Source organism: Lepidothrix coronata, unplaced genomic scaffold (assembly GCF_001604755.1).
Source record: "Lepidothrix coronata isolate B3197 unplaced genomic scaffold, Lepidothrix_coronata-1.0 Scaffold300, whole genome shotgun sequence".
NCBI classification, from domain to species: Eukaryota; Metazoa; Chordata; class Aves; order Passeriformes; family Pipridae; genus Lepidothrix; species Lepidothrix coronata.
Genome location: NW_016690480.1, coordinates 364971 through 378878, shown reverse-complemented (window position 1 = coordinate 378878; position 13908 = coordinate 364971). Strand labels below are relative to the sequence as shown.

Sequence of the window (13908 nt, the reverse complement as noted above, 5' to 3'; positions counted from 1 at the left end):
TATGCAAGGAAAGAGGGGCTTCTGTGAGAGAGCTCAAGATGTAGATTCACAGACTGTTCATGTAGAGGGAATAAAGTTCACCTTGTCTTTTTGAAGTGCATAAATTGCTTAGAAAACAAACCTGTTTAAGCTCATGTCACCTAACCTTTGCCTGAAATTGCACCGAAAGTAACTAGTGTTGTAATAGTGAATACTGGACAGAGGGAAAAGGCACCTAGTTTAAAATAAACAATAAAATCCCCCCCCAAAAACAGTGGTGATTTCCGATTTGTACAGAAAATAAGTAAGGAATAAGGTCCTCCATGCCTCCTGTGAACCTTGTGTTGTTTTCGGTTCTGATGTTGATTTTTGTTGAAGGCGACAGCTTCAACTGTATTCTGTCTTGTTAGATAGATAAGAATTTTTTTATTGAACTGAAAAAAATCTATAGGTACCTTTTTAGTGAATGGTTTTCATTTGCAAGTGCAAGTACGTTTCTTCAGCAATGATCTCTTGATTGGTTATTTATATCCTTGTATTATTGTCCCTGTTTTGCTAGTCCAGCTGTTAGCGCAGCTGCACAGTGAAATGGATCAGCAGAGTGATCTGCCAGGAAAATACAGTCCTTCCACCGTCAGCTTTTACCATCTTATTTCAAAACTGGTTTGGTTCTTTAGTTTGATTGCTGTGTGATGCAATGGGCAACTGTGCTGGCATCACCCTGATGGAAACAAGGGGACTGGGAAGGTGTGTTGTAGATGGGCTATGGCTACTTTATTGGCGTGGCTGCATCATGTAGAATGACAATTTAAGCTGCCTTTTCAAACTTTTTTAGAATTCTCTTCTGAAGAGTAGCTTACTTTTAAGTTGTGGAACTTAACAGATTCTACCAACTTCCCTGCATATGCTGTATATAAAATGTGATTTTTTTTTTTTTGTTCCTGGTGTAAGTTGCTAAATGTTGAATTTCAGTAATGCTGAGCATAAGGCACTTTGTGGTGGTGGTCATGGGTTTAAAACTGTTCCCAAGAAGGTGTTCATAAACTGGAAGACTAATGTTGCATATAGGAGAATTATTTCAGATATACCCATTTCCTTACAAACTAGATGTATCTAAATGAATACACTAATTTTGGGATTGGACATCTGGCAAAAACTTGGAGATGTGGGAAGTTCTGAATATGCAGCTTTTATTATTTTTGTATATATTCATCCTTCTTTTTCTTACTTGTCCCCTATAGGAGGGGAATCAAAACTAGGTCTTGACTCAGTCTTCAAATCTGTTGTCTTTCATTGCACCTCTGTTTTTTTTGCTTTTATGATGTTCTGGAGAGTCATCTGTAATCAAATGTGAGAAGATTTTGATCAGTTATGTCCTTGCTTGTTACTGAGGGGAAAAAAAAAAAGGGCATTTTTTCAGAGATATAATTCAGAGGTTTAATAATTGGCATGCACATCCTGAGCCTGAGTCCCTGTTCATGTAGGGAAAACTAGAATTTCAGATCAACTTTCCTTCTACTGAGGGTTTCTATGCAGAAGAATCTGATGGTTCTGAGTCAAAGGCAAGAAGACTTGCCATTCTCAATTGACTTCATAGGAGATCTGTACTCCCAGAGTGATCCAAGGCCAGTATCCTCTCTTTGTCTCTGCTCATCTCTGGTTAATTAAAATCTGGAGAGGTCTTGAGAGTAATCCAAATCTAAAAGAGGAAAAATAACTAATGTGTGCACTACATCTGGCAGCAAAAGTGGTCTGTCTGTAGGTAGTCCTAATTTCCGGCCAGGGAAGTCTACATATTGTGATATATTTCACAATAAAGTGAATAATCATATGGCTGAATGATATTTTTGCATTATTAATGCATAATGTCCAGATTTGCAGAAGTGTTTGAAAAACCTGCTTGGTTGGTAAGAAGCAGTGCTTACCTCTCTGTCTAGAGCATATGTCTGCAAATAGAGCTGTCTGATGTTCAGTATATAAGAGAGGCAGGTTTTCTATCCATCTCAAAGGCACAAGGAAAGAATTCTGTGGGGACTATAAAGATATTGCATCAAAGGTGTAGGTGTTTGTGGGGTTATATCATAATACTTTGTGCATCTCTGAAGATGTAATTTTGCTGAGGCCAGCATGCTGGAACAATGTGTGGTATCAGCAGGTAATCAGTCTTACATATGTTAAGCTAATGGTCTTTGGTCTTGCTGAGTCATTAATTAACTATTCTATCAAAACTTTTCTATTCCTCAGTTCTAGCTGATATATTTTTCTAAGTAATCTACATGTACCATTCCTCTAGGATGTTGACAAGTTGTAGACATGCTTTGGTGTTGACTGTCTCAGTGTACCCCTAGAGAAGGAAAGGAAATGTTTTATTTCTTACTGTCCATATTTTTAATATCCACACCTTAAAAATTGTGATCTGATGTTCTGGTAACTTAACATACGGAAAAATTGAATAACCGGAATTGGGAAGATCTTAGTAACTTATTTGAACACGAGTGTCTGCTTGCTCTGAGAGAGCACTCAGTATTTAGGACATCATACCTGAGCTACTGTTTGTGCATCAGGACAGTACCTGTGTCTACATGCAACTTGGTTTCTCTCTTTTCAATGTCCTGATCTATAGCAGACCTAAATAAATCTATAGCAGAATTAAATTGTCTGTGGTCAAAAACATTTGTAACAGTATTTGACTTTGTATTTGATATACACTTAAGGAATAGCTTGGTGTTTGTGTTTTATAAAGGCAATGTGGATATGTCTTTGTATAGTACTCTGGGTTCTTTAGTCTTTTTTGGACTGCAAATAACGGTACAGCTTGTGTGAGTCATTTCAATATCCTGATTCTGTTGTAGATTGATAACTAAAAAGCCACAGCAATTACTTCCATATATTGAGATCCCGTTATGAAGTATAATACAACATCTGGATGTGTTATTGACCATATGCATATAGAAATACTATTTTTCTGGCACAGAATCGTCACTGCACAGCTGGCCATGATAGATACAAGAGTGTGCAGTGGACAGTATGTCCTGTTGTTAAAATAGTTGGGAATAGAATTATTGGAATTCAGAATGTTTTGAGAATTGCTCTATTTGTGAGTTAGAGTGATTCTGTTGGTTTCTGATTTACCTTCTTTGGAAGGACATGCAAATAATACTTAGCTTAAAAAAAAAAAAAAAGATGTCCGTGGCAGCATATTTGCAGTTGCTATACTAGATGAAGAGAAGGATAATCTGGGTTTGTGTGATGTTACCTTTGACGAGAAATTCTGCCATTTTATTCCAAATGTCATTAATTTTCTAAATATATTTGTTACAGTAGGTTTGTGTGGTCAGAGTCAGAATGGGCATGACAAAGTAGGCAGTAGCTAGTAACAATTTTGAAGTAAGAGACTGTGCTAATTTATTGTTCTCATGAGATGTGATAGTAAGGGAGTAGTTTACTTAAACCCCACCCACCCCTTTTTAATACATTTTCATACTTATCTCCTAAAGTAAACTATAGCTTTTTTTCTCTTTGATCTGTCATAACATTTCCTTGGACAGTCATTTACATATGTAGCAGGTTTTCTTTTAGAGAATTCATATTGTTTCTATATTTATTTTGATTTATACCTAATAGAGAAAGTTGATCCTGTGGTCTAGGCACGCGGTCAGTGTCATTTTGACACATTCCTCTGAACTATGAGGTAGAAATACAACCAACAAGAGATGATCATAACTTAGGATCCTGATAGTACCTTGATATTGCAACAAATACCATATGTTTTCAACAGCCCAAGTTGAAAGATTACCTGTATGTGTTTGTAACATTTAGCAGAGATGCCTTCTTGAGGTCTGGGAATAAGAGAACATAGTAAGATTACAGGCTTTCACAAAGAGTTTAGAGTACTTTGCAGCCATCTTCTGCCCACGAATGTCTCAGCTTTAGGGCTCCTGTTGTATAACAAATTTTAATCTCGGTGTGAGTAGTGAGGTGATGTTTGAAGTGAGGTCTTAAGTGTCTTGGTCTGAGGTAAGGGAAAGTTGAATGTATTATAGGGGGATCACAGACATACTAAAGACCCCTAAGGTTTAATTTTATTGTTTACTTATTTTGAAATGCCTGTGCCTGAATGTTACTGAAATGTACTTAGTACTTTAATAAGTATTTTTCCTCACGTCCAGCTTCTGAAATTTTTTTGTACAGTTTGATCCTTTCAGAACTGGCATCTAGATACCATTGTTTGCTGGTGATGCTTGTGTTCAAAAGTGTATTGCATCAGTGAGGTGTCAGTGTTAACAGTTAACTCGCAGTAATTTTGCCTGGTATGAGCTTCACTGCCCCCAGATGTTTTAATTTTCCCATCTGTTAGTTGTCTCAGAAGAGCTTGATTTTTGTAGCTGCCTGTAGTGGATTGTTATATACTACAGTAGCACAAGCACTACTGTGACTTTCAAGTAATGTTACTTTAACTCAGGGTTATGGCCCAAAGGAGCCTGCTTGGAGAAATCACTTCCTTTGATACTGGGCCCAATGGCATTTTGGTTTGAGTCAAAATAACTGTTTCTTACTATGTGAAACATGTCAAGGCTTTTCACTTACTGTTGTCAGTAGTAATTATACTGTATAATGTACATCCAGAGCCTTACCTGTTGTCTGAAATTTTGCTTCTTTTGGAGTTAGCATATTGTATTTTTGCAGTACATTGGGTACTTTGCTAAATTACTTTCTCAGATATGTAATTTGCCTTCTGAATTACAAAAAAGGCATAATTTTTACTCTGATAAGCTTTGTGGTTGGGGTTGTGTGACCTTCCCCCCCGCCCCCTTTTGCTTAATTGGGTTGTATTAGGTATTTACAGTAAAGGCCCACTGATTATGCTGAAGTTGGTTCAGCTAAACAAGTGTTTCCCGGGTTTGCTGCTTTGTCCTGCTGATGTTGTATGGGTAGGTCAGGCACTGTTAATGCAGCAGAGTGAATGCTGCTGTTCTTCCAGCTGCATAGCAGCTTTCTGAAGCCAGGAAACAAAATGCCAAGTGAGCTTCCCTTTCAGGGTCTTTCTTTAAAGCACTCTGTCTCAAGACTGAGTTAACTGACTTTACCAAGGCATTATAAAAGGAAAGAAGTTTAACAGAATGCAAGAACAGTAAAGTGTTTGTTTTCCATGTTCATCTGAAACTTAAGAAATTAAAACGAAGTTTGAAATAACTTTTACACTGCAAACACTGCAGTTGTAAGGCAGAGCTTTCTTCTTAGAAAAGCTTACATTCTTTTTAAGAGGAATCAGAGGAGAGTTGGAGATAGAGTGAAATAAAATAATTATTATTTTTCCTAAGTAATATATTTGGTAACTCATTATTGCCATACAGACAGGCACTCCCTCCCCTGTCCCCACATTTATTTTCCTATGCAGCAACTTTTCTTCAAGCTATTTTGTTGAAATGTACTGTGGGTGAAATGTAAATAGCGGAAAGCTAATCCCACTGTGTGGCATTGCAGTAAGAAAGGGGCTTATATCTGTTGGGCAACATAGAAGAAAAATCCTTCATGATGACTATATGGCTATTTGTTAGTATAAGGAAAACCTGTCTAGTGTGAGTATTATGGACAGTTGAGTTGTCCTCACTTGCCCAGCCAAATTGCAAAGTACTTGGTGCTGGACTCTTAACCTTTACCAGGCTTTAGCTTTTCCACTGTGACTGTAGCTTTAGCTTTTCCACTGTGACTGAAAAGTGTTTATTATTTCCTAAATTGAAATAAGCCTTTTTGCTTAAAAGTAGAAAACAGGAATATCATGAGTGGATTACTCTGTAATGGCCTGTTAAAGCTTTCCATTTTATGGAGGGAAAATTAAATAAAGTGAGGTTTCAGTTATACATTGTTTGTACATAATAACCGAATCTGGATATGAAGCTTTTGTTGGATACAGGATGTGTAGTTGTTGGTTTAAAAACATGGGTTGAGAGGGTGAAAGTAGGATTTGGTTTCTGGATTATTAATCTGTTGATTAACATCTGGGAGGAAAGCAAGAGTGTTGGCATTTATGCACAAGTTTCTAATTTAAAAATGGGTTTCAGAGTGGAGTTTGTGAGAACTAAATGTAGAGAAATGGAGAATGTAAAAGAATATGTTGAATGCTAGATCAGCAGGTGCTTTATTTCAAGTTATAGAAAGGATTTTCTTCTTTCTGTTGGTTTAGGGAAGTTATGTCATCTAAATCTTATGTGCTCTTTTGACTAAGAAATAAGAATGTTTGTATTTTTTGAGTTTCTATCTCCGAGCAGAAGGTTTTCAGAGTTTTCAATGAATTCCTTAAAAAGTAATGGTACCAGCACAGTCAGTCAACGGGATGACTGCTGTGCTTCTCAGATGAACACCATGATGAACTGGAGTTTATACTTCACAAGTCTTGCATGTAGCTTGACGGGTTATTCTCCTTTTTCTTCCTCTGAACTTCAGAAGGTTTTGTGTTGGAGTTCTTCTATAATTTGCAATGTTTGTGTGCTTGAATGTGGATATTGTAATGTTTGCCATTGCCCATGCCAGGTTTTTAAGGACTAATAGACTTTGCGTACTCCACCTGGCTCAGAGAAAGTTTCCCAGTGTGTCCCATAGAAATTTCTTGTTTTATTAAGATTTCTGATGTTAAGAAAGGACTAACTGTGCATTTGTTCCAGCTTTAGCACTTTGACTGGAACTTAGTTTCATTTTTGTAGTTGACTTTTTGTTGACTGTATTGTGTTGGGTTTTTTTTTCCAACTGATGTGTGAAGTTAAGGTTTTAAAATTTAGTTTCATATTTTAATACATAAGAATTGATTCTTCATTGCAAAATGGAACTGTTAATTCACATGAGGCCTAAATAGGAATTAATTATGGGTTTCCACATCTTAACTCCTCCATGACAGTATACCCAGTTACTAATAAACTGTACCACACCTAGCTTTTGACAAGGGTTTTTGTTTTTGTTTTTTGGGCAGTGGAATAAATCAGATATTCTTCTCCTTTACCATTATACTATTATTAATAGCCATTGCTTTGGCTTTCCGTTTAACTTGCATGTATTTCAAGCCTGTTGGAATTCAGAGGATAGAATCATAGAATAGCTTGGGTTGGAAGAGATGTTAAAGATCCTGTAGTTCCAACTCCCCTGCCGAGGGCAGGAACGCTGGCCACTACACCTGATTGCTCAGAGCTCCATCCAACCTGGCCTTGAATACTTCTTTAGATTGGCCATCCACGGGTTTTCTGGGCAACCTGTGCCAGCGCCTCAACTCTATACAGAATTGCACTTTTATGAAAAGTCTGAAAGCAAAGGTTTGTTAAGTTAGTGGGAAGACTGCACGGACTTAGCTGAGTTAGGTTTTCATGCAAATTTGTTTTTTTCTTTGCAGACATGGCGTGTGTGTATGAGAGAGTTATCATTCCAGTGAAATGCTGGTCTTTAGTATTGCAGAAGTTGTCCAAAAAATGCTAGTGTGGCCCTGTCAATTTTGGTCTTTTCAGCAGAAGAGAAAGTTGTTTTTTCTTTCCTCCTTTTTGTTTTCTGATGAGCTAGTTGGACCACGGACACAAAATAGTCAGCATGACAGAACTTACACTAGGAAATTCTTGCTATAAAATTAAGAATTAATATTTTTGTATTTTTCATAAAGTAATGTGTATCTTTATAGAAAAAAATAATATAGCAAATAGTAGTTTAATGTGTAGTGAAAACTGTCTGCTGTTTTACTTTATATAGACCCTTTTATTGCCTTAGACCCATTTATTGCTTTAGGTAACAAGCTTAATAAAATTAATGCTAAATCTTTGACATGCTTGTTAAATATTCCTGATTTGTAAACATTGTTAAGTATCTTTTTATTGCATGTTGAAGCAGAAATATACATAATACGGTATGTTGCAAAGGCCAGACCGTGATACCTTAACTGTGCATAACAAATTCTTTTGCTTAATGTTTTATCCCTCTTTCTTTTTGTTGTTGTTGTGGTTTATTTTATTTTAGGTTGGTTGGAGTACTGCAAGAGATTATTACACCTTTCTTTGGTCACCTATGCCAGATAATTATGTGGAGGGATCAACAGTTAACTGTGTGCTGACTTTTCAAGGTAAGTGTAAAGCAGTATCTATCTGTATTTTCCAGCCTACGCAGCTTTTTAAATACTGATCTGTTCCTTTCAGTGCTGAGGGTTGTATAGCAGTTCTAGACTTTTACAAAGATAAATTGGAGGAGAATTTTCCACATTTGACTGTGTGAAGTACAGTCTTATTTTAGATGTCAGGGAAATTGTAAGGGAAAGTAAGTGACTTAGTATATTTTTTACATGGTAATGGCCAGTATTCATGACTGATAGAGAAGCTCTGTTGGAAACTATTAAAATACAGATAGTGACTTTGTTTAATCATCAGCAGGCATTTTTAATCTTGGCATTTTTTAATGCCTTGTGTCTTTACGTTGTCTTTAGTCTCTGGACTTCAGACATCATTACCAATATTAAGTGATTGTTGTCAAAGAATAAATGATGGTTCGGTGAAGGTTCAGAGAAGTCAAAGAGTTGCAGAGAACATTTTACAGTGAGGAATTGATGGAAATACCTAAAGTTTTTATGAAAAGAATAAAGAAAAAACCAGAAAATGTTACACAACTGTACAAATCTATAGTATAACTGAATTTTCAACACTGTGTGCAGATCATATCCTCTCCCTCCCCTTTGCAATCTCAAAAAAGTAGAACAAATAAACAAGGAAGATCAAAATTGGGAAATAACTTCTGTATAAAGGTGTGGAGTTACAAAGGTGAGAGCCACACTCTTCTCATTAAATGTAAAAAGGGACACTGGCTGAGAATTGTGACCTGGGAGGTTTATGCCTGATGTTGGGAAGATCCCTTTTACCAAGAGTGAGTAGTGCAGCACTTGAACAGGTATCCCTGGTTTGGAAGGATGAGAATTCCACACAGTTGTTTAGACACAACCACGGTAGTCTCAAACAGGTGCTAAAAACAGTCTCCGGAGTGAGAAACTGGACTAAGTGACCTTCCAAACTTCCTTCTGCCTGATTTTTCATCCTGGGAAAGAGAAATAATGTGAAGTGACTTATGTCTTCATTGTTTATATTTAAATAAGTAGGAACGGTTGATGTAAGGTATCAAGTGACAGGTTCAAAATGGAGATAAAGATGATACTTTTCTAACACAGTCAATGTGCAGAACTTGTTGCCACAGGACATTACAAATGTCAAAAATATATGCACGTTCAGAATTTCGTGTGAAAAGAACACCTCCAGTAAACTTTTAAAATGCTTTTCTGCTTGCAAACAGATTTTTAGGTACCATTTTATCTTCTTTTTTACTTCCTAGAGTTGACTTTAGTATTTGTGTGTGTGTTTTTATTTCTTAAAGTAGAGAGAAAAAAAAAACAATTGAAATCCTGAAGTGATGATTGTATTAGCTTGTTCTCTTGTTAAAGCTGCAGATAATGATAGTTTGGATGAGTTCACTGTTCTTTGTATTGAAACTAAAAGTGATCTAGAAAGTAGGACTCTGCATGCCATTATTAGTCCTTTGTACTTAAAAATTTTACCACATATGAAGCGACTGGGTAACTCTGTCCCATCTCTTACATTCCATGCTGAAAGACCTCCACTTTTATAGAGCTGCCAGATCGAATCTCCTTTCAGACAGTCTCCGTGTTGTGTTTGGCAAGATATTTTAATGCTGCTGACATGAGATCAGTAGAGCTTCCAGGAGCTTAATTATCTGAGCTAAATAGTGAATGTTGTGCAGCATGCTTTAAATGTTTGGTTTTTAATGATCAAGTAGGTGTGCTGGAAGAAAATAAGCAGGAATCTGTTTTCTCCAGTACATGTTAGATACAAGAAAAAAGACTTAGAGTAGTTTTAAAACCAGCTTGTCTGAATCAATATTAAAACTTGCTGGAGCAGCAAGGAAGACTGTTCTGAATTTTTTTCTGTGTAATTGCATCTTACTTAAGCACTGAATGAGATAAACTGAGTGGTATATAGGAAAGTGTAGTCAGGTCCAAAAGTATGAATCTTGAGGTTAAAATGCTATTCCCAGAGCTACAGTTAATAAAGTATAAGACTATTTAAAGCATGAATTTCTCGATACAAGTGCTGTCCATACAGCACATGTAATGTTTTACCATTTGTAAGAAAAGTAGCTAGGAGTACTGGGAAAAGACTTATAGGAATCTGAAATAAAGGTTGGTGAATAGAAATCATTTATAAAATTAGAATGGGAGAAGATTGAGGTGTGGTGAAATAAGAACTGAAATGGGTGACATCACCTGCTGCACTGAAAATCTGGTGAAGATTTATTATGCTAGTATCATACTCAGGCTGGCTAGGATATATGATAATAAATGTTCTGAATAAGACCACATAGTTTTCTTACCATTGAACTGGGTAACATGTGGTTTTTGCAATTACTGCTAAAGGTGAAAATCTCATTAGTTCTGGAAACGTTTGTTTAACATCCCCAAATATTACTGTGTGAATTCAGGTAATGCAAGAGGCTTGATGTAGAAGCTTCAGTGGGTAACAGTTCAGTGGAATAGAAATTCTTCTGAAGTAATTTGTTTGCAACATGCAATATTACATAGCTAAAAGAAAGAGGATTTATTCTTACCTTGTAAAGGCTACGAGAATTTTTTTTTCAATTTTAAGAGTAAGCTCTTTATTAACAAACTCCAGGCTCCCACCTATGCCCCCCTTGTCTCTGGTGTTATCCATTCAGAGCATTGCTATGCTTTGGCGTTTAAAACCAGCAAAAGTAAATTGTGTTTGCTCCACAAAAAACCCAAAAAGGAAGATGGTAAGGTTACAGATGTCTTGTCATGGCATATTATTCCGCCTTTGTCTGTTGTATTTGATTGCATAGGTATTTGCCAAAAATCACTCACTCTTTGTTCTGTAACTTTACAACAGTTACATATAGCACCTATTGCCTAACACTGTTTTGCATTTATCTTAAAAGCTAGGAGAAACTGTGGGGGGATGAGAGTGACTAAATAGGATGATTTTTCCTTTCTGCTGTTTTGATGAGTTATCTGTGCCTTACTGAGGTAATGAGCATGAAATCTGTAAGTCAGACATGATGTGGTAGTCTGTTTACAGACGGAGACTTGCAAGTTTGTGTTGAATGTTTCTTCAAATATGAATTTATTTTGATAGGATATTATTTACCAAATGATGATGGAGAATTTTATCAGTTCTGTTACGTGACTTATAAAGGAGAAATCCGTGGAGCAAGCACACCTTTCCAGTTTCGTACCTCTTCTCCTGTCGAAGAATTGCTCACTATGGAAGATGAAGGAAACTCTGATATGTTAGTGGTGACCACAAAAGCTGGACTTCTTGAGGTTTGACTCAACAATTCTTACAATATTATTTATTTTTTTAATATATACATACTAAGATATTAAAGAACAAACCAGAAGGAAAAGGCCTACATATGTATGGGTAGTGTATGTATTTCTGGCTGGTTCCACACTATTTGACTGGAGTTCAGAACATTTGCATGTTAAGTGAATCGTGATTTTAAACTGTATAGCACTAAGCATGGACTGGGAAACCCTAAGAGTAGATACTGCCCATCTCCAACATCTGTACTCACCAACTAAGTGGAAGGGAGGGAAGATACCCTTTGTGTGAAATGGTACTTCTTGTAAGAAAAAAGAGTTACCAAACCAATACTTTTATTTGCACACAAGTTAAGAGCCCTGGAGACTAAGCTGAATAATTGCAGGTGCCCAAGTATATTAGAGTAGCTCTTGTTTTATTTAAAGCAGTTTTTGATGTGTCATGGTTTTCGCTAGAGGGATGTAGTTGGACTTGTGTGCTTACATCTGGAGTCAAGGCGTTTCCATTTGCTTCTTGATGTTTGTAGGCTGAACTCCACTTAAACCCAAGAAATTAGACAAAATAAGAAACCCAAACCAACTTCTGTGTGACTTGCTTCTTGGAAAATTGCCCAGTACAGTTCCTTTACCTTGCCATGCATCTGAGCATGTACATGGATGTATTTGATTTACAGTTTTCAAAATTTAGGGATAAGAGAGTCGAGAGATACATCTAGCATATTTTTGCTTTTCAGATATGTACTCATAGTACTAAAATTAAAAATAATTTTTCAAATGTGTGTTATTATCTTGGCTTATAGAACTGTAGAATGGTTTGGGTTGGAAGGGACCTTTAAAGTTCATGTAGTCCAACCCTGCTGCAATGATCAGGGACATCTTCAAGTAGATCAGACTGCTCAGATCCCCATCCAGCCTGACCTTGAACGTTTCCAGGGATAATTAGCTCGTCCACAGTTACTGTCACTTGGGAATAGTAAAGACATTTCATTTAAGGAGAGGAAACCTGAATATAAATCAAGACACTGCAAAGTGTGCTATCTAATGGTACTGTAGTACTATTCAGTTAAAGCAGTGAAACTTCAGAAATTGGAGAATAAGGGGAAAATTGTAAAACAACTTAGCCAGAGAACACACAATCTGTGCTTCTGCTCAGACACTGGAGTAATTCGTTATCCATTTATTTGATAAGAATGAAGGGGAAAAAAATTACCAAACTCGATTATTTTTGGGTTTTTTACAGTTTAAAATTGAAAAAATAATAAAAGAAAAAGAAGAGCTATTAAAGGTGACTTCTGTTCTGGAAAAGGAAACAATACAACTCAGAGATCAAGTTGAACGACTGGAGAAAGAACTTAACCATGAAAAGCAGAGATGTGACCAACTGCAAACAGAGCAAAAGGTTAGTTGTTTAACTGATTAAAGCTGACTCATAATGTCTGTAATACTGCTCTTTCAAGAACCATTTAAACTGTGTGAAAATCAGCTATCAGGACCCCTCAGAAGTTAGATAGACATTTACACTAGAATAGGTCAGTTCCTATTAACCTCCTGCCACTATTCCTTTTATGTCGTAAAATGGTTAAAATATTTAAGGCTTATGGTACCAGGCTTGGTAAGATAATCGATGACAACTGTTACCAGATGTTTGACATTTAACCGTGGAATTCATAGTGGAAAGTAGTTGATAGTTTAAAGTTTGCTTACATTAATTTAAAACGGGGGAAGGCTTTTCAAGAAAACTTCACATTAGGGAATAACTACATAGAACACAGAGTACTGAAAATGGTAAAAAATTTTGTTATGAAAAGCAAAGATTGGGACTTAACAGAGAATGCTACTGCCAGGGTATACAAAGAGTAAAAAGTAACTAGTGACTGACTTCTCTTAAAAGGTTTTACAAAGGTCTGAATATTTTCAAAGGGAAAAGAAGTACACACCTAAAAGTCATTTACAATGTTAATTATTAGCTAAAATGTAAATGTAGCCTAAAACAAAGCAAGCTTAATTAGGAATTCTGCATATGGTCAAGAAGAAATCTAATACTGTAAAAAAGGCACCAAAACATTGGACCTAATCTATTTTTAAGTTGCTGCTTTTTAAAAAAACCCCAACTTTTAGAAGAAGATTAAAAACATGTGGGAGGGAGGTGGTGACATGGACAAATTTGAAGTAATGAAGCCTATATAATTTAGCTGTGGACAGCAGTTAATAGGCTATTTCTGAGTACTAGTATGTACATGTCAACAGTCCTTTTTGATACACCTTTAATAGGAATCTGTTGAGGGAAGTTAAAAATGTTGATGCTTTGTAGAATACTTTTAAATAGTAAGTGAAGTGGACTAGAATGTTGGTTAAGGAGAAAAGAAAGGATAAGATCTTGTTTAAAAAAAAGTTTTTCCTAGTAAAGAATGATTGGAATTTCAAATGTATGGGAGAACTAGCTTAAATCAATAAAACAAGAATTTAATACTTACAAATATGCTTTTCATGGATTTGTAGATCACAAGTTTGGTGGATAAGTCTGAATGAGTTACACAGATACCTGTCATTGTCACTTGAGGCTC

At 36.2% G+C, this 13908-nt stretch overlaps 1 protein-coding gene across 6 annotated transcripts in view; it reads left to right on the top strand.

The window, feature by feature from the left end:
• Positions 1–13908, top strand: part of TAX1BP1 (Tax1 binding protein 1) — a 53049-nt gene that overhangs the window by 5611 nt on the left and 33530 nt on the right. For all 6 annotated transcript variants that reach the window (XM_017837256.1, XM_017837261.1, XM_017837260.1 and 3 more), the window contains exons 3-5: positions 7969–8071; positions 11157–11344; positions 12585–12743. In XM_017837256.1, the coding sequence (XP_017692745.1) occupies positions 7969–8071; positions 11157–11344; positions 12585–12743 (450 nt within the window). The remainder of the gene's footprint in view (positions 1–7968; positions 8072–11156; positions 11345–12584; positions 12744–13908) is intronic.